Source organism: Ciconia boyciana, chromosome 6, assembly GCF_034638445.1.
Source record: "Ciconia boyciana chromosome 6, ASM3463844v1, whole genome shotgun sequence".
In the NCBI taxonomy this organism is placed as follows: domain Eukaryota; kingdom Metazoa; phylum Chordata; class Aves; order Ciconiiformes; family Ciconiidae; genus Ciconia; species Ciconia boyciana.
The window spans coordinates 21,586,900-21,608,038 of NC_132939.1; the positions used below are offsets into that span (position 1 = coordinate 21,586,900).

A 21,139-nucleotide genomic window follows, 5' to 3' on the forward strand; every position below is an offset into this window, starting at 1 on the left:
TTTCATAGGTGCATCTGTGAAGTAGTGATCATTACATTTGATTTAGGCACAGCAGGCTCTGAGTTTGAGCTCCCCTAGAACCAGTTGTTCCTTGTTTTCTGGTATTTTCTGGGGAAGGAAAGTGGATGACAGTAGGGAAAAAACCCCAGGTAGTACCTTTTCATTTGTCTTTTTTTTGGTAAGGTTTTGTGATCAGGTGGCTAATGCAGTAATTACAACTGACAGAAGAGTGAGAATTTGTGCTAAAATAGAAGAGAACAGATTAGAGCACTTGTGTAAGTTTGTGGTTTTTTCCCCATGTAATGAAATCTGATTAAATTTAGACTAGGATTCTTGAAAGTGGTTGATGCAGTCTTAAATTTGCTAGACATTTACTTACAGTCTGTAAGAATTTCCATAGATGTGATTTTGGCCTTTTAGCAGTTTCTCTGGAGAAGGGGGGGAAGCTTAGAAAATGACGAAGAAAACTTCATTAGGTATAGGCCAGTCAACTTCAGTTTCCATAAGAAAAATGGGACAAATAAACAGTTTGTAAATGCTTAGCTGATACTAGCAGTACCCAAACATGGGTTTGTCAATAATGCTCTGTGTCAAACAAATCTAATTTCCTTCTTTTGACAAAGTAATGTGTCCTTGTGCAGATTGGTGACACCTTCTCTTCTCTTTTAGCTTTAGTAAGACTGTTCTGCAGAGATGGGTGGAGGACTCCATTTCATGTTGTGGTGGTCACAGTGGGATGTTATGCCCAGTGTGGTGTTTGCCTAATAAATAGGTTTTATTCCATTTTGAGTGCGATTCTTCAAGACATAGACTAGTTCGAGAGAACAGAGGAGAACGTATTGAATCATCTCTCAGGAACGTTATAGGGGTAATGACCAAGCCTTAGGGCATGGGAGATGGACTAGTTGACTTCTAGAGATTCCTTTCGAAGCCTGTTTTTCTGTGATTTCCGGCTGACATTCAAAAGTATGATATTTTGGATGTTTTGGCGGGCTTGCTAAATAGTAAGTTGGATGTTTTTTGGTGTAATGACATTTTTAAAGAGAGCTTCATCGTTTCCACACTGAACCTACCTTCCTTCTTTAAAGGCGATGCTTATCTGAAGGTTATAACTCAAAAGAGAGATGCCCTTGTCATTTCCCCCAACAATCATTCAGAGAATTTCTAAAATTTCTTTCTTTTAAGGCAAGCTGTGAGAGACTATTGCAGATCATCTGTGGGTCTCTACTCTTCCCAGAGCTAGTGAAAATCATTAATTGTACAGGATTTTCTGATGCTCTGAGACAGTATCATAATTAACAGGCAGCTGCTTAATGTATAACATGGCATTCTTTCCCATGCACCTTAAAGCTTTCTTGCTGGATCCACTATCTATGCTAGGAATCAAAGGAGACAGAATATGTGATAAACCAATTATTCTGCTTCCCTGAAGTTAAGGATCAACTAAGCAAAGTACAAAACATTTTTCTGCAAATTCACTGACATTTTGTTCTGAACATCCAGATCCCAGACCTGGTGTAGCTTATGTGAAGCTGAGTTTATTTAATGGAAGACATTAGGCTAAAATTCTTGGCACTGTTTTGGAGAACATTAGCATTTATATACATTCTTGCTAGGTGGACTGCTGATGGGTGATTCAGTAGTGTTGGTGTTTTATTAAGTTTGAGTTTGCAGCTTTTGCAAAAGTATTTCTCTGTTTTCAGGGCAGCAACTCCTAACAAAACTTAAGTTAGTGTATGTAAAGATTTTACTCAAGCCCAACTAAGGAGATAGCTCAAATTCTGTGCAACGCAGTGAAAAGAACCTAAACATGATGAACATTGTGTGAAGAAGCAGGAATGCATTTCAGAAGCAAGTCCTTATTGTGTGTCAAGGCCAGTTTTGCTGAAGCACAAAGAGCTGAATCAGACATCTGTGAAATGGTTATTTTAAAGAAAAATAAAACCTGATTGCCTCCAAAAAACCCATGCTGTCTTGGGGTTTTTTTTGTGTGTGTATAACAGCAGTCTTCGCTTGGTGTAGTCACTGGGGTTGTCGAATTGGCCATACCTGAGCTGGCATGTCAACTCTGGTGGGGTTTGTAGAGATGATGTCTGTGGAGGAGGAGAGCAAGGACCTTTGAATTGGTTTGACTGGCTGAAGGAAAGCTGCAAACCTCTTTCTGCATTTCCTCCCTCATTTTAGTTCTTAAAATGTCTTTCATGATGTGGTGTGGGTCTGTTGGGCAGTGGCAGTGCTAGCGGTCTAGTGCAGAAACCAACTTCATTTATGGAGCAGTCTTCCCATTTTGGAATAGCATAGGCTTTGGGGGAAGGAAATAAGATGCAAATTAGAAAACAGCAATAAAAAAATTTATTGAGTACAAAGGATAAAGCTATTAATCATCAGTTTTGGCATTCTGCAGAATGGCCATTAGTTTAGAGGTTAGAACAAGTCTAATCAAGTTCTGAACGGTGTTAGGGAAGTGTGTGCCATGGCCCAGCCTAACCATCGCTTCAGGTTGCTTATGGCAAATTAGCCAAAATCTGCAAGCAATGACTGTCACTGGCAAATTAGACAAAATCTACTAGCAATGACTGTCATTGACCTAAGGTATATTTGGCATGAAGGAAGGAAAGGACTAAATATGACAAACGGGATATTAAAAAATGGATTTAGAAGGGACAGCTATCAAGATTAGAAAGCTCTCCATTCAGAGTCTAAAATTAAAAGCCTCAGATATGCCTAGTTGTTAATCCAGCGTTTCCTCAGTGTCAGAGCAAAACTGTGGACCCAGACCTATAGCTGTTCTTATGACTCACAACTGTGTTTATAGCAGTACTTAAATAAAAATGCAGTGGTGTTTACTGCTGATTCACCAGGACCTTGGTCCCACACAACAGTATGTCGTGTACTTAAGGCTACATATGTTGGCTTTCTGTGTTGAAATCATTGGGATCTGTATGCTGAAGCCTGATCTTATGAGCTGCAGTAGACTGAGGGTTTGAATATTTTGACTTAAATGACTGTGAATGGTGAAATGTTTTTAACAGTGTATCACCTGACCTTATCTCCTTTGGAATAGTTGAGAGGAGGGGGAATAATGAATAAAAACTTGTGACTGTTGCAAATACTGGAAAAGAAAAAATGACAAACATGGTATGGGTAAAGATTATGCTTTTTAGGAACTCTTACTTTCACTCATGGCTACTCAGTTAAAATGCAGAAGATGCCCCGGTTTTGCGTGAAACATGATTATTGCTGCCTTGAATGCTAGTGATTAGTTTATATCCTGTGTGTCTCTAGTAATTAATTTCAAGTATAAAATTATTTTGAAGCTTTTGGTTAATTATTTGAAATACTGTAATGAGGATGAATATATGAGTAGCACAGTTGTTTTCTTAGAATGTAATAAAAGTACTCAACCATAAAATTGGTTATGAGTCATATCCATTATCTTGGTATGGTGGTAATTTCTGGGACTTGGAAAGCTTTTGATATGTTGTGTGGCCAAATAGCTGTAAATAGTCTCATGCATGAGAAACTTGAAGTTCTTGTGGGAAGTGTTATTTACTCTTAATATTCAGGTGGATGCCCTTGATGGTGACAGCCTTTCCATAAATGTTTCATCAGTCTCTTTTGCTTATTTCTCCCTTTTCCTGCTCATAGATAAGACTAAAGGGCATAAATTGTTCAAAGACCATTTGCTTCATTTGAGAGCAGAGCTGCCTGTTCAGAGATGGCAGAAAAAAGTGATTTACTTCCCCCCCCCCAGCTGGAACTGCATGGGGAAGAGATGGAAATGTGTAGACTTCCTTAATAACCCCATTGAACTCACTCCCCTGTTAGCACTCTTTTTTTGTTTCAAGTTCTGTGATCCCGTATATCCTGAGTGCTGGAGGCTGAGGCTTCTTTGCCCTGTACACATTTAGTCTTCTTAAGTAGCTTGGGAATCATGGTATTCTTACCTTTTAAATTTCTACACCATTTCTTAAGGGAACAGAAGGAACAACAGGATGGCTTTGTTTGTCTCAGTGCCAGCATGTGTTGCGTTGGTTTCTCAGGGGAAGTCAGGAATGTAGCTTTGGTCTTGTAGCTTTGGCTCTGGGACCAAAGAGATGGTGGAAGCTGGGATTCTTTTTGATTAGAGTACTTGATGGATGCATTTTATAGCTGCACAGAGGCAGTGTGAAAATCATGGCATATATGATGTGTTGGTCTGGCTGGACTGGCACCATTCTATTTGTCGTGAATGGGTGGCTTTGGTTTAACTCAAAACATGTTTCTATTTTTTTTCATGTAAAATTAAGCAATAGTATAAGCTGAAACAAGAATTTTTCCATATAACCTGTTGAATGTGTACTTAAGCAGGGTTTTGTTTGTCAAATTGTGTTATAAATTTATAAGTGTGCAAATGAACATGCTTAGATTGCATGCCTTGACAAATTATTGGCTATTGTTTGAGTGGACTGTTTTCCCAAACATTGAATTAAACTGAAACACACTGAAATAGATAAAATGCATTGGCTTGAGCTAAATGTTTAAGGGCAGTTGTGAGATCTGTGGGTCAGAAAACAACCAACACCTTACTTGCACAATTGAATTACTGTTGTTCAATATGTTTTCTGGACCCCTGTCCTCCCTTAAGTCATTACAAATGTATAGATGTCATTTCTTAGACTGTCCTGACACGCTTTAATCCAATGTTCCTTATGGAGGGAGGAAGAAATCTAGGCTTAACTTTAGGTAGAGGTAGTTAAGTCAGAGGTTAAGTCATGACTGGGTCTACCTGTAAACAGCAGAGTGTGGGAAGTATCTCACAAGCTGATGGAGAGAGAGCTCAACAGTTCATTCTGCACCTTTTGATAGGAGGACCCCCTGACTTTAGAGTTGCTGCAGTTTGTCATTGTGTGAATGTAGTGAAATTTGGACTATTTTTCCCTTTCCTAAAATAAATCATATTTTTTGAAAGAAGAAGAGGACCTCGGGTCAATCAACTGGATATGAGCCAGCAATATGCCCTGGCTGCAAAGAACGCTGGGCTTCATTAGAAGGAGTGTTGCCAGCAGATCGAGGGAGGTGAGCCTTCCCCTCTATTCAGTGCTGGTGAGGCTACCCCTGGAGTACTGTGTCCAGTTCTGGGTTCCTCAGCACAAGAGAGGTGTGGACATGCTGGTGTGAGCCTAACAAAAGGCCACATAGAAGGCTGAGTTGAGATTGTTTACCCTGGAAAAGAGAAGGCTCAGGGGATCTTACCAATGTGTATAAATATGTGATATGAAGGAGTAAAGGCCATGGAGCCAGACTCTTCTCAGTGGTATCCAGTGAAAGGAGGCAATAGGCACAAACTGAAATAGAGGAAGTTCCACTTAAATGAAAGACAATACTTCTCTACTGAGAGGGTGATGAATCACTGGAACAAGTTGCCCAGAGGGGTTGTGGAGTCTTCAACCTTACAGATACTTAGAACCTGACTGGACAAGGTCCTGGGTAACCTGCTCCGGTTGACCCTGCTTTGAGTGGTGGGGTTGCAGTAGACAATCTCCAGAGGTCCCTTCCAACCTCAGGAACTCAATGATTCTGTGAAAAAGCAGCCTTTTTGGTGCAGGACTTGTGACCTCATGAGGTCCTTTTCCTACCTTGTTTTCTGCAACTTCCCTCATCACCCTAGAGCAGTGGTATAATGCTGAGCTGCTTGTGAAGTGCTTTCAATATGAAATAATTTCTTTATATATAAAATATTTCTTAATCTCTTCTCAGAAACGTCTGGGAAGAAAAAGTGATACTGCATTGTCTCTTGTACCTTACCTGTTGACCATGAGGAGCAGTTATGAGGGCTCATTTTATCTTCTTATAGGTGTTTTTCTGTTTTCTGTAGAGTTTTGCATATGAATGTGCTGGACATTCTTTTAGAGGGGAAAATGCATGACACACAAAGCATGTGCAACTCCTTTTTTTCCCCAGGAAATCCTACCAGTGCAGTTTCTTTTTCTCAACGTATCAGAGGTATTTGCAGTAATATTGCATTCGAAGTTCAAAATTCTCTTCCTAACCCCCCTGAGTAGTGTTGCAAGTGTCTCCTTACTGCTGCCCTCCTTCTCTAGCTTAATGTGTTTGGAAATCTTGAGTCCCTCTCTCCGAGGATTCTTCAGCTTCACAGTGTCATGTCACCTGACTTTTTAACAGGCTGTTGAAGCTGTATTGAGTGCATGCTTGTTTACCTTTGAGAAATTATTAGGGTGGCTTACTCCTTTCCATATGGGTAAGCAGGGAAAGATGTGCTCTTTCCTTGCAAGCACTTCATTGCAGTAATATTTGAGCACCCATCAGTTGACAGGCAATTATGTTTTTTCCTCTTCGTTGCCAAATAGTATACTATATGTATATGTTATGTATATATTTTAAAACACCTAAACCTGTCAGAATAAAAGACGTTGTAGGAAAACTAGTGGGAGAAGGGTAGTTCTTGGGGGGTTTTGTTTGCTTTTCTTTAAATACATATCTTTGAATACAGTGTAATCACTTGTGATGGTTACCTGCTGTGGCATATTTTTGGGTTTGATGTAATGTTTTTTGTCAAGAACATCCAGGTCTCAAAGTTCAGTGCTTGGGGGGGGGGGGGGGGGGGGGGAAGGTAATTTGAGTAAGTAATTTGCAGCTTAATGTTATGCAAGATAGCCATTCTTTTCCCTTCTGTAAACAATTGGTGCTACTTAATTTTGCAGTTGAATTTTTGTAACTTTAAAGGTGGGATGGAGAAAGTAAGTTTTAAACGTGCAGGAATCTAAACTTCATAGCAATTTCCTGTAAACTCCTGTTTTGTGCCCTGGGCTTGTACAAGTTCAAGAACATTGTTGAAATGGGAGAAGTTTGTGCTGATTTACATCATCTGTACAACTGGCCCCTTTTGTGTAAGCAGGTTATGTAAGGTTTGGCAACCATACTGCACGTCGGGAGGTGGAAAAAGCGTGTGGGCAGCGTTAGCTGCTTTTTATTATGTCTGTGATACCTTCCAGCTCAGATGGCTGATCAGCTGCTCTTTAAGGGCATGGCCGTGATTTCTAATCTTTGCAAAAATGATGACAAGAGAGATGAAGTGCCAGGAAATAAGAAATGACCTACAGCTTTAAAACTGAGGGGAAATACGGTCTTCATCCTGTTTTTTGCTCCTGCACCTGGAATTTTAAAATGAGTTAAGCAGGCAAAAAAAAAAGAAAAAAAAAAAAAAGACCACTGAGGTGCAGTTTACCAACTTTAAAATCTGTTTATTTTTGCAAGGTGGCTTTCAGTCCCATTCTTCTGATGGTACTGAAGCACCGTTTAAGCCCTGATTCAATGTGGTAATTAAGTATGTGCAAAACCCAGTGACTTGCTGACTGCAGTTAAACTGCATTTGTTTAATTGCCTTCTGACTAGAAAGCTTGGTAGTGAAGCTTGCAGCTACTGTGCTTACTAATAGAGCAGTAACTGAATTTTATGAACTCTGAGTCCAGTACTTCTGGCTACTGGATGATGGACTGGATGGACTGTTAGTGGTTGTGTGTTCAAAAAGAAGTATAACATTTACATCTTCTCCCTGATGAAGCTTTGGCTTTTGCTGTGCTTTATTCCTGCTGGTTTCTTTGGTATAGCAAAGTGCAATTCCGTTTAGGGACAGAATTGGTGCAACTGTTGCAAAATTATTATTAGATGTTAATCTCTTCTCCCCCCTTGCCTGCCCTTCCTTTTTGCCTTGAAAGTCTGGAGTTAAAGGTTAAAACCCAGTAAGGGAGAAGACACTTAAGCATCTCTGAAGAACTGAATAAAGTAACCCAAGAGTTTGTCCCAGGGCTGCTTTTTGTTTAGTGCTTCTCTAGTGCTGTTTGGTTTTGGTTTTTTAAGGTTATTGATTTGTGATAGCTGCTTAGCAGTGAATTTTGCTCAGAATGGCTTTTATTTTATTATCTCTTTAGGAATTGATAGTTTCATTTTCTTTTATAGCTTCAGTGATGTTGTGCTTTTATTGACCTGTTGCAATCCAGGTGAGATACAAAACTCTTGGGATGCCAAATCTCAGTCCTAAAAACGTGATTGATCTAACGTATACTAAGATACCAAATACTGGTTTTGATATTTTTAGCTCCTTAGTTGTTATGGTATGCCCTGGCGCAGGGGTATTTAAAACTGTGTAATTTACATTTAAAAACACCACCAACAACAAAATCAACCAAATAAAAAACTATCCAGATATGTGTGTTAGACTCTTCGTTATTATTCAGTGTACGTCTTTTCAACAGGCTTTCCAAAACAGGAAGCATTTAATAGCACAGGTAGTACTGGACTGAGATTCTTTGCATATTCTACTGAATATTCCGGAAACCTTATCTGGGCTAAATATCCAATTTTTTTATAGTGAAATTAAAACGATAGGGATTGTTAATGTACTGGACACCAGCAAAAAAGGTTGTAATTGAAAAGCAAAAAAATGAATCCTGAACCGTCAGCTGTTTGAGAAACATTGATGATGCCTAGACTGTTTCAAAGTGCTTGGTTTTTGTTGAGGTCAATAAGAAATGTGGACTATTGAGCATGTTTTTTTTTTTAAAAAAAAGCCTTTTTTTTCTTCTTCTGCAGAAATAATGTGTCAGTTACCACTCCAGGCTCCTCAATTAGGTAATCTTAACAGGTTTAAACTCTATTAATTAAGGTTAATTTAAATCAGGTTGATTTAAATCAGTTCCTCACATATAAGTTGTTACAGTGTGCAGACTGATTTTTTTCTCTGAGAAGCCACTTTGAGCTTTTTGCCATGTTCTCCCCCATAAAGCCCCAACCAAAAATATCTGCTGTTTGTGTAAGAATTGATCCTGTGTCCTGGGGGCATTTGGAAGATGCAAAGTGTAAGGCATAATGGCTACTATTGGACATTACTAAAATACTTAATTTCTCCACTGTTTTTCCTGTATGGCTCTTTCCCTGATGAACCCGCCTAATGCAAACAGATTTCAGTAGTTTTGACAGAAGACTAATTTTCTTAAATAGATCCATGGGTTATTTCAAGGGTAGGTATAAAGCCTTTGGCTTTCTCCCCTCCCCATTTTTATCTTGTGGTGTTAATGTTCCAGTTATGTTTGCAGTGCTGCTTTAGCTAAGCTTGTGTCATTCTTTCCATAATAACTGGATTTTTTTTTTCTCTAGGATTTATAACTTGCCCAAAAAATTGCTGTCTTCTGTCTATGTAGGGTGTCTCAGCCAGGATGCTGTTTGTACTTAAATTGGTTTGAATTAGCTTTGTCACTCAAAATAGAGGAGGGTAAAAAAACCAAAAGCTCGACACTTTGTGTATTCTTGAAAATCCCACATAGGCATGCATTTAAAACATGACATTTTATGGCCTATTAAAGTGTGATGTCCAATGCTGTGTTGTGCCTTGTGTTGAACAAAAAATGTCAAAACAGCCTAGATGTTACAGTGGGAGAAGAGGGATGAAGAGGACTGCCCTAGCTAATTGTAGAGTCTAAGGCCCTAATTTGTGAGTGCCTTATCTAGGGGAAGTTTGAGAGTAATGCCTCTTTCTCTGGAGAAGTTTCATAGGTGGCTTCAGCTGTGTGGGCTTTATTTGTTCCTTCTGTTTATGTACCACTGCTGTGGGACCATTGCTCAGACTGTTCATTTGCTAAGGTAACTGAAAGCTTTTTGGGTGGTGTTTTTTTTTTTTCTTTCTTTTTCCTTTTTTTTTTTTTTTTTTTTTTTTTCTCTTGTAGGGTGCTAATGTCAGCACCAGGGGTAGGAACCAGGGAAGGAACTGCTCCATTTGGCAGTGGCATGGTTTTAAATTGGCTTACATAGACCAGAGACACCCACTCCTGCTGCAGGAACAGCTGATCTCTTCTTACAAGGGTCTTGATTTGTTGAGAGATCCCCAAACCAGAGCTGATTTCCTAAAATTCATGGCAATTCAGTGCCTGCTGCCTGCCAAAAGGGTGGAAGCTGGTTGGGAAAGGGGAGGAGGTTAAATGGAGACAAGAATTGCTTTTGCCATTCCATTGCTTGGCTTGCTTTTCTATGATGGACCATGGCGGCGCTTTGTACCACGTAGGGGGAGTGAAACCATTACTTCAGTAGGTGCTTGATTACTGCAGAGACTTGATATATTCTGAAAAGTTCACCAGGAAGATCAGCTTTATGATACTTATGGGATTGCAGAGACACCCTACAATCAGAACAAGGTGGTGACAGGGTAATAATAATCTTTTATATGTTGTGTTAAAAAAGTCCAGCTGGGAGAGAAATGCTTTGAAAGAATGGTGCCTACATTCAGATTGTTCTACATGTTGTCTAATGCATCTTCATCCTGATAGCCTTCCTTTGCGGTACAGTTACTTTGCTAATACTATGTAGTTTTAGACCTTTGAATGATACAGGAATTGATGAGGATTGAGCTTGGTACCTGTTAATGAGCTAAAACGTAGGGATGTCATTTTCCTGTGGCAAATTAATGTGTGAAGTTGAAACTACTACTTTTGTCCAGCAGTCTCTGTGTGGCCAAGGATAAACATATATCACCTATGAAATTAGGCAACAGGTTTTTTGAGGGGGAGAGGCTCTTGAGCTGGAGCTCCTTTAATATCATAGAAAAGCCATGAGAACCCTTTGGCTTACAGACTTTTTTTTTTCCTTTTCTTCATCTGAATGCATTGAGCTTCAGGGGAGGCTTGAGGAGAGGAATTTTGCTCAAGGGTAATTTTGGGGATATTTTTTCATCCTTTTCATTTTAACCTGTTTTTAAGGTTTAATTTGACTTAGCTAGTTTTGTCTCCTTTGTTTTTGCTTTTAAATAACTGTCATGGGATTTCTGATTTTGGTCTAAGCTCCTTTTTAGTCTGCATTTATACATTTCAATATATGACTAAGTGTGGGACTGTCATAGCCATATGATATAGCGCAAAGTCACCTTTAATAGCCAGGTTTTTCTTAATTCAACAGTCCATCTTTTGTTCATCTTTGTTCCTGTAGAGGTTGCTCAAGGTGTCTTTTGAATTCCTCAAGCTAGTGCGGGTGAGCCAGATCAAAGAACTGATTTGACATGACCAAAAAATGAGTATTTGGCTGGATCAGTTTCACAATGTGATTCACCAGCTGGTTGTGTAGACAGTTTCTTTTATGTCTGCTTTTCTCTGGCTTCCGTTGTTTGTCAATAGCTGCTTCCCCACACAGTTCGACCTGCCACAAATTACAGCCTGACTTGTTAAGGAAAACCAAAATGAGTGGCAATTTACATTCATAGGTTGTCCTGTGAACTGGGGCAGCTCAGCTACTGCTGCTGCTTCTTCAGGAGCAGTTAGTCTATCCTGGCTGCGGGAGCTGAGATGTTTTGGGGAAGGCATCTGGGGACACGAGTCTGCTGTAGCCACTCTGAGGTGAGCTGTCTCAGAAGCCCGAGGACTCATCTGCATGGAAGCTTTACCATTTCAACTAGAAAACTCCTTGTTTTACCCTCCCACACTCAAATGTATGTGTATTGTGATGCAAGTGAGTGATTTCTATCTGTCTGTCTATCTGTATTTTAATCTATATTCCCCTCTTCAGTAGGATAAACATGCTAACGATGATATATGGTGCTGTGATCAGAATGGTCTAAATAGGTGCTGTGACTGCGCTGGAACCAGAGGTACAGCTGAATCAGGGTGCAGTATGTACATGGAGATCAGAGCATTTTAAGCCTGAGTTGTGAGGGACATGTGCTGGGGATAACTGTACAGCTGCCTGTTCCTCCTTGGCTGAAATGATGGCCCCAGCTGCACATGAAGCAGCTACAGAGCTACTGCAGTTTACAGGAGCATCTTTTGTTGCGAAGGGGAGAACATCCTGCTGAGGAACATGACAGTAATTACAGTTTAGTCCCCCCTCCGTTCCCAAAGTGGACAACATTCTCTTTCATAAAAGAAATCATGAAGCTTTTTTTCTCCGTGTGTGTTCACAATGCACGTTCATTTACTTCTTTTGTGGTTTCTAGCGTGGTTGCATAGCCAGTGCTGTCCTCTTCAGGGGGTCTGAGGGTCTGGGATAATCCAGGTTATGAAAAGTCTGGCTAAGCATGGGCTCTGCAAGACTGAATAGATGCCTCTTTACCATGCTTTTCTGGAGCTCCAGTGGTAGCGGGACGTAGCTTAGGTGTAGCTCAGTGCACTTACCCAGCTGGTGTCCATCTGGCACTGTTGTTGATCTAATATAGTGTGATGAACCTGGAGTGCTGGAGGGTCCAGTGCATAGACACCTGATTTTGTTTGAGGGCTCACTCAGGTCAGAGGGTTCCTAACACAGACCATGCCAGAAATGTCTGTTTTGGCATTGGGCAAGCAATACCGTTTCTCTGACTGGCCTGTGGTAGCTGTACAAGGGGTTGGCTGTGTTGTGTTTGCACCCTTGGCATGCCGAATTTGCAACCTAGATATATTACACTGGGTAATGTTTACCAGCTGGGAACTGATTGTCCTCTTCTGATCAGACAGTTTCTCTCTTAACTGTACAGTCTCAACTTTTCATGCAGATGTTCTGTAATTTGCCATATTTTGATCTGGTCCTTTCCAGTTGGTAAGTGCTGTTAATGTCTCTATTCAGGCTACTTAAATTGCCCATAGGTGGAGTGACAGGGAAACTGGGACATGGACAGGAGGGGAAAAAAAGCACCCCAAAATTTATTCTAATGTCATTGTAAGTCTGCATGGATTCATGATTTATTCATTAACAGAAACAAATTTCAGGGCACTTGATTTTATTCTTTTCTGTGTACAGACTTGCAAAAGGAAGTTCAACTATGGTCATTGCCTGCTTGGATAGGTAATTAGTTGCTTCAGAATGTGATTTAGGATATTAACTTGTAATAGCTGGCTATGCAAGGATGATACTCAGTTGTAAATGCTTATGACAATCGGGTGCTACCCAACATTGAAGAACAGTAATACGTTATGCAGAGGCAATGCTTGTGAGAGGTGCTCTCATGAGGGACTTTTTTTGCACCCTCTGGAACTGTGGTTTGATTTACGTTAATAAGTATGTTAATAAGTTAAGAAGTATGTTAAAGTTTTGGGGTTATACATTTGTCTGTATGCACCACTCAATGTATATATGCTTATAGCCTTTGCAAAGAGCTGCTATCCCTTCTGTTCCTAAAGCTCACCAGCATGTATTGTGATTTAATTTGTGTGCATCTCTGCTTTCTTTTTCAGATACATGTATTGGACTGACTGGGGTGAAACACCCAGAATAGAACGGGCAGGAATGGACAGCAGTACAAGAAAAATAATTGTTGATTCAGATATCTATTGGCCAAATGGACTCACAATAGATCTTGATGAGCAGAAACTTTACTGGGCTGATGCAAAGCTGAGTTTCATTCATAGGGCCAATCTGGATGGTTCCTTTAGGTAAGTTTCCTTTAGTCAATAATGTGATATAAGTTATTTCTTACCTCCTGCATTCATTTTGAACTGACGCTCTTTTTGCAGTAATCTAGAATAATGCCAATACCTTATTGTTCTTTTAAATGCAATTGTTCATAGCCTTGCAAAAAGTAAAATAGCCTCACATCGTGTAAAACTGGTTTTAAAAGTAAGGTTATTTGTATCAGTATTTCACTATAGACTGTTTATAGCCTTCTTGTACAGCAGGATTTTTCATTTTTAGGCTGATACTTGTCTTAAAAATAGTTGGAGATGCTTATGCTTGGTCGTAGGCAATCTAACATTTAACTAGTGACTGGTATTTTACAGTATTATTACTGTATTCTTTTTCAACAGGAAATATACAGTGAGACACACTTGTCCTTGGCCCCATCCAAAGATGTCCTTTGTGGCATGCCTATAAATTAACCAAATTCAGCTTATTTCATACTGCGAGCAAGCAGGAAGCAGATTTGCATAAAGCTTGATAGAAAGCACAGTATGGAAGTTTTGGTTTGTGGCTCCTGTCCAAGTGTGCTGTTTAGTTTTGGCTTTTGTAGACACAGAGAGGTGACCCTTCAGACAGGGCAGACATAGACATTTGAGATTGCACCTTCAGTTCCGTGCAGTGTTCGATGGGTAAGTTGTGTTGGTCCTGAAGGGTGAGTGTCATCTGCCAGTGAAATGTCCTGCTGAGGAGGCACGTCTCTGCATTCTGGTCTGGCTTTGGTCTTCAGATAGTTTAAAATGTCATTTTCATTTTCATGATTTCATAACATTTTAAATGTCTGTGTTATGAAATCATTTTGCTTTGGTAAAACGTTGGAAGAGTTTTATTTTATGCATATCTCTGTAATAGAATAATATGCCTCCCTCAAAAAACCTCTGCATTTTCCATGGTGTTTTTCAATTTTTTTTTTACCAAGGTGCATTCTGTGCCTGATTTTCACACTCATAAAAGAGGAATTACAATATTGAGATCCTTTATAAAATGCTCTTAAGTTCCTTTGAGAGCACTATGTAAGAGCTAGATAATGGTGACATTGTAGTAAGTGACAAGTACTGACTGACAGTCAGAAGTATAGACAAGGGAAAAGGCCTTTACGGAATGGAGCAGTAGCTCAAAGGCTGGGTGCAGGTTCATAGACAGAAAGAAAATGCTCTCTCAAAATTCAAAATCTAAGAGAGATTTTCATACAATACTACATGAATATATGTCTCTGTTTGGGGGTGAGTGTCAGAGGGTAAGTTTTCCAGGCTGATTCTGCAGTTATCATGCACATACGAATTCTATAAACTTTACTTGCCACGTATGTGTAAAAACTTAAAGTTTTAATTGGTGAGTAAAATTTATTTTGCTCATTTTAAGGTAGAGGAAGGCCACCTGAAAGGGAGCAAGCCTTTGAATACACTAATTCCAGCAATCTGTCCAAATTACTTTGTGATAGATTAGTGCATGTCCACCACCTCCCAAGCAGTTTTCTGTTGAACCATAAACGAAACAGTATTTTAGGAAAAGTTAATGTATTTTGCATTAAAAAAAAAAAATTAGCTCACTGGTGTACACTTCTTACATATTTTACTCAGCTGCTGGAGGGTATAAATGCACACTTGATGTCAGGATATTCCTATGCAAGATGCTTTCTGAAAAATTCCTTGTGTCTAACTGCATGTGGACTTTTAGGCATTGTCCAATATAATAGCTTGATGTCACTTATCTGTGTATATTTTATATTGTTACCATATGATAAAATTTCCTTCTTAAAATGTTATGCATATTAATAAAATTCCATGAATATTAGTCTTAATTTTAACCCTTTAAAAATGAAATTTTTATTTATTCTTTTTTCCCTTTCACTGATCAATGTTGAAAAAGAAGTCTGTGAAGTTGGGACTCAGGTTATGGTGTCAAGGTAGACTTCAATAACGGTTCAAACTAGATGGTAACTTTGGAGGTTGCTTCTGTTCCTTAAACATAGAGCAAAATAAGTTTCACTCAGACTTGTCAATAAAGAAATCTTATGGTGTTTCAAATGCTTCTACCCCTCCCGTCCCAAAATCACTTCAGAATTCAAATAAAAAGGAAAATTGCATTCTGCATGGTGGATTAATGTTACTGGAGCAATCTGCCTGTTACATCTTAGCAAGCTTCAGTTTGCAAGCACATCAGCTGGAGCTGTTTCAAAGGATGTAATTACAGGAGAAGGGGAGACTTGATATCCAAGAATGATGGAAATAGGGGCAACATATAATGGAGAACAGCTGCTACAATACTAGAATACAGCTACTGCTGTTACTAATAAAGAAGCAACAGCAAAGGTGAGAGTAGAAAGAGAAACTGAAATCAGTATTTCTGTTTATTCTATTGTGTTTTATGGTGAGAGAAGTAGTGATAATTTGAAGGACTAAAGTTTTAGAGCAGTTTCAATTTTATCTCTAGAACAGAAAGAAGGATAATGATTTTGTTTTCTTTTTTCCACATTACCTGCTTTGTACATGTATGTGCAAATACTTGTTTGCATGTGTCAGTCTGTTTTAAACTTGTCCATGTCTGAATAGATATGAAGAATTTTGGGGGTACTTTTTATATTCCCACCCACCCTGGAAAATGCAAATGGTACCTATGCTGCTCAAAATGAAACAGAATCCTTTCCCTGCCAAATGTTAGCTTTTTTTTTTTTCTTTAATCTCTTCAATGGAAACAATTTAAATGCAGATCTGAATATAGGTATAAGAAAAATATGTTCCTCACTTCTCTTCATGATGATGCTGAGACTTCAGCTTTCTCAAAGTTGTATGATGAAAAATTTTGAATACTGGTTTGCTGTGTCAGAACACTGGTTTGGAAGGTGTGTATATGCCTTTGTGTTTGTGCATACATAAAATGCATGAATCTTGTGAAAACTGAGTTCATATTGTTTTGACTGAGGAATTGTCAAGTATGTTTTCACTGACTTAGTAAATGTATCCAAAACTACTGAATCTAACTAATACAAATTTATTGCAATATGTATAAATTTGGGGATCCCGTGAGTTTAGAAAACATGTTGGAAATGTCATGTGTTTTGTGGCTTTCAGTTCAGTTTATAACCAGTGTGAAAATATATGCATCACCAGAAGAGAAGTGTGGCTGAATGAGGTCATTCAAAAACATCTGAAATGTTTCTGATTTATATTAATTATAAATATTCAGTCTTAGAAAAAATATAACTGACTCTTGCTCTACATTTAGAAAGATAATCTGAAAAATATTTGTTTCTGCTGCTGACCAAGTTAAGAGAGGTAATTTAAAGAGACTCTTGGGTTGTTTCTTCTTTTCCTGCTACAAGAGAGGACTGAGTGCAACTGAAGTCCTGGGCAAAGATGTCATATATTGCATGGGGAGACAAAAAAAGTAATGCTTTAATTGGAGGAACACTCTTCAGACCTGTATTTTCTCCAAAAGGCAATTGTGTTTGGGTATTTGCACAGCCCTGTTAAGGAACTTCGGTGACTTTCAGAGGTCAGTGCGGAGCTGAATTAGATACTGTGTCGCTATGAAACCCAGTATATTTGTGTCCTTATTCCTATGAAGAGGCAAAGTCTTGTTTTACATTTTTCAGTCTGATTATCACTTTTATCACCAGGTGAATCTCTTGGTCAAGTGAATTTGTTAAAAGAAGACGATTCCTATATGAGTTCTTACAAAGCCAGATATTTTTCTGCATGCTAACAAGTAGAAGCAATGCATTTTTAATCCTTGCTCTCTCTTTCATCTAGGCAAAAAGTTGTTGAAGGTAGTCTTACTCATCCCTTTGCACTGACGTTGTCTGGGGATACTTTGTATTGGACGGACTGGCAAACGCGCTCCATTCACGCCTGTAACAAAAGGACAGGAGAGAAAAGGAGAGAAATATTGTCTGCCCTGTATTCACCAATGGACATCCAGGTCTTAAGTCCAGACCGGCAGCCATACTGTATGTTTTACTTTTCCCTGAAACGTTTTGCATGACTGTTACTTCTCTATCAGGAAAAACGTTAATCATAAAAATTGTTAGTGTGAAGTTATACGGTTTTGAACACTTGTCAAGGGATTGGTTGCTAAAGGTATGAGTACCCGAATCTTGTACCTTTCTTTGAAAATGCTAGCCTGAATTGGTGTGAGCTCACTCATCATCCCAGCTGGTAACAAAATCCAGTGCAGTTCTTCAGTGACATCTTTTGATTTGGAATATCTGAATGAGAATAATAGAGACTCACCTGACTTCTTTTTAACATCATTATTTTAAAGACAACTGAAAAAAATGCTTATAATTACTTTTTTTTTTTTTAGTAAGTAGAATTACCACAAAATAGGTAATGTTCGTGTTGTACTTAGAAGTGCGGTTTTTGCAGTCCAGACTTGATCATGTTTATCTTTACTGTGCAACAAATAGTTTATGAATGTTTCCATATGGAAGGGATTTAGTTCTGAGCTTTGATATGAAACATATACGTGCCTCTGTTTTTTCTTTATGTATGGTCCTACTTCAAAGGAAGGCACGTGTAGAGAATTGAGAATTGAATGGGGCTGTATATATTTTGTATATGCATGTGATTCCATGTGGTGGATGGTCTAGGTTTTTTTTAGGTTTGTGAGAAAAGGACTTAAAAGATGGTGTGGAAATGTATATTATTGAGTGGCTATGGGAAGAATCATCTCTTACCATTTGGATTGGCTTCTTTATTTATGCCAACCCTAAAGTCTGCTTCCCTAAAGATAACGTTTGTTATTCCAGTAACGTTTGGATGTCAGTAAACAGGCTTGAAAGTAAGAAAAAGGAGTTTGGAGATAATCTTGGTGAGGGAACATGTGCAAGTTTTCATTGAGGTTGTCGGGTATGCACAACACCCTGGTTTATCTCATAGCTCCAGATAAGAGTTTGTCTGTGCTGAATTCTTGTCATTGCTTTTAGCTCAGGGAATGTCCCAGCCTTGGGTCATAGTATTTCTGGGTCAGTCACAAAGAAAATGTGGCGCATAGGGAACCAGCATATGCTGAAAATAGCTCAGATGCCATTGACTTCATTAAGATCAGTCTTGGATTCCTTCCTCTCCCTTTTTTTCCTCTTTGTGACTCTCAGTGGAAGTAACACAAGCCAAATTAGCCAGAAATTTTGTGGTTTTATATTAAAGCAGTTCAGATGCTTATTCAAACTATGATTGATTGTGGAGAGATCTTGCATAACTTGCAATATGTTTTTAATAGCTAGCAATATTCTCTATAATTACTTATGGTTACAGTTTCATCTCTTGCTGCCATTTTTCCCATGTAAATGAGATAGGTGTGCGCAATTGTCGTGTGTCTGCCTCTGTCCTGTCCCACCCCCCACTCCCCCAAATTTTTTTTTTTTCCCCAAACGTTTTCAAAATTGCTGACTTTACATGTTGCTCCTCTGGATTTCCTGGTGACTCAGGGATATATCTTGCTGTGAAAGCTTTGCAGTAGGAAAAGGTATTTACAACAGGCAACAGTGCTGTAATGTAGGAATTGTACAAATTGTTATGTTTTCCCTTCTTTTATAGAACTAGTCACCCCCCCACCATCACCACCCTTCAAGCCCTGTTTTCCATTTTCATGATGCTTAACAGACCCGGCATCCACAAAGTAACTGATGTCCAAAGCTCTTAGCTGTGTTCAGCTTTAGAAACATTGGAAGAACTGTATAGTGAGAATGTGCTGAGCTGCCAGCTCTTTCAAAATCAGCTTTTGCGTGCATCTCAATTTAGGTGCTCCTAGAAGTAAGATGCTGGGGAGGGGGGGAATCAAACACTTTATTTTGTGGTTCCTCTGTCTTCTAGCGCTAAAGCTTGTGCCAGTCATTTGGTATCTATAATTTCTTCCTCATGGAGAAAAGAGGGCTTTAGGTGTTCTAGAAAAATGAAAATAAATCTGTTTTGTTTCTTGAAGTTCACACTCCATGTGAAGAAAACAACGGTGGTTGCTCCCATCTGTGCCTGCTGTCTCCAAGAGACCCCTTCTACAGCTGTGCCTGTCCCACTGGTGTGCAGCTAGAAGACGATGGCAGGACATGCAAATCAGGTAGGAGCTTGCCTTTTCTACAGTGACAGTGTTGACTTGGTTTGGGTTTGCTACTTAAAAGTTGAGCCTTGAAGAAGTGAGTTGAGAGGAACTGCCTGACACACTGAAATGTCACTCTTGTCCTAATGAAGATGGCAGAAATTTTGCACCCAGATCTCCTGCCAAGCTATCAGACAGTGATTTTTATGAACTAAAGTAATGCGTTGCATCAGAAATCAGAGAATTTTTGACTGTATTTTGTGTCTTTTGACTGATTTTGTGTTGCCAGTTCTCTGTAGGAATGAAGTAGTATGTGGAGCCCATTGCAGAAGAATTTTCTTAGAAGCAAGCTATTGTAGGACATCTTTCCATTTGGAGAATGGACCATGGACAGACTTGTGCTCCCTCCCATTCATTGTCCAGTAGTGAACAATGATGCAGTAGTGGTGGCCAAGTTGTTGCCTTCCGGTTGCATCTCAAAATTAGCAATATGCTTGAGACATGTTCTGCACACAGATGTGCCAAGAGTTCATTCAAGGCTATGTCCATGTGCCCATGTACTATTTTAGAGATAACCCAGTGAGTTGCCCCTGCTTCAAGTAGTTTTCTAATGAAATAATCTGTACAGAAAAATTCAAAATTAAGATTTAAACTAACACTACCATTTTTCTGGTTCTGAAGATTAATCATCCCTCTGTTTCCCTTTGGGCTGCTCTGTGGGAGGGATTCATGAGAAAAGTGCTCTGGGAATTTTTTTCATCCTGGGTCTTGTTTGTGTTTTTTGGACATTATATTTGATTTTAAAAAGTGAGGCAAGGCTTTGTGTGAAGAGGCATATAAAGTTTGCTGCTTGAGATAATTGAGCTAGAGAAAAAAATGTTCTAGGTGGCTGTTCCATGTCACTGAGGAGAGGCTTGCAGTAGAAAGCTGTTTAGAGAATAATAGCTAAAGTATATGCTTTAATTGAAAAGTATAACTAGATGCATATTTGGTATCCATAAGTTGAATGAATCTACTGGTATTCTTTGAAAGCTTGCTTTTTTCATTGATCAGGAAGCCTCTTTTAAAAATTGCTCTTACAAAAGCAGGCAATTAACACTGATACGGCAGTAGGACAATAGGAGGCAAGGTTTTGAAGAATGTTCTGCAACAGACTAGAAGACGCTCTGCTGCCTGTCTCTGATGCATTTTCAATGAGTCTAGTCAAAGAGTAGAGTCATTTTCTGATGTGGCTTGATTCCTCTGAGTACTAAAGCAAGCATAAAAGATTCCTTTCGTTTGTGAACTTGAAGCAGAGTTTGAACACTGAACTTCCAGGTTTAAGGGCCAGCTTTATTAGCTCATTCTGCTGCAATTGAAAGGCTTATAAGGTAGTTCTTGCAGCTGCTGGAAGACCTTTCTCTTTCCTCCTTCCAGCTTTGGAAAGTTTCCCTTTCACAGCTTTTAAAAAAACATTGCTGAGTGCTCAGGACAGCCTTTTCAGACATTCATATTGACCTCATGTTTCCGGCCGTGGTGATGAAGGTCAGCCTGCTTTTGGCATTTTGGCGGATAGCACAAGCAGGAGTGACTGCTTATACTGTGCTTTCACCTTTCCATTGTCAGGCCAGACAATCTGTCAAGGGTGTTCTGTCAAAGGAGGGCAAAAAAGTGGGATGGGAACAGGAAATCTGGTTTTGCATAAGAATGTGTCCTTTTG

General features: G+C 39.2%; 1 protein-coding gene across 2 annotated transcripts in view; it reads left to right on the forward strand.

Annotated features, from left to right (window-relative positions):
• Window positions 1–21,139, forward strand: part of LRP5 (LDL receptor related protein 5) — a 166,550-nt gene that overhangs the window by 38,223 nt on the left and 107,188 nt on the right. For both annotated transcript variants that reach the window (XM_072864750.1, XM_072864751.1), the window contains exons 3-5: window positions 13,188–13,385; window positions 17,160–17,356; window positions 19,330–19,461. In XM_072864750.1, the coding sequence (XP_072720851.1) occupies window positions 13,188–13,385; window positions 17,160–17,356; window positions 19,330–19,461 (527 nt within the window). The remainder of the gene's footprint in view (window positions 1–13,187; window positions 13,386–17,159; window positions 17,357–19,329; window positions 19,462–21,139) is intronic.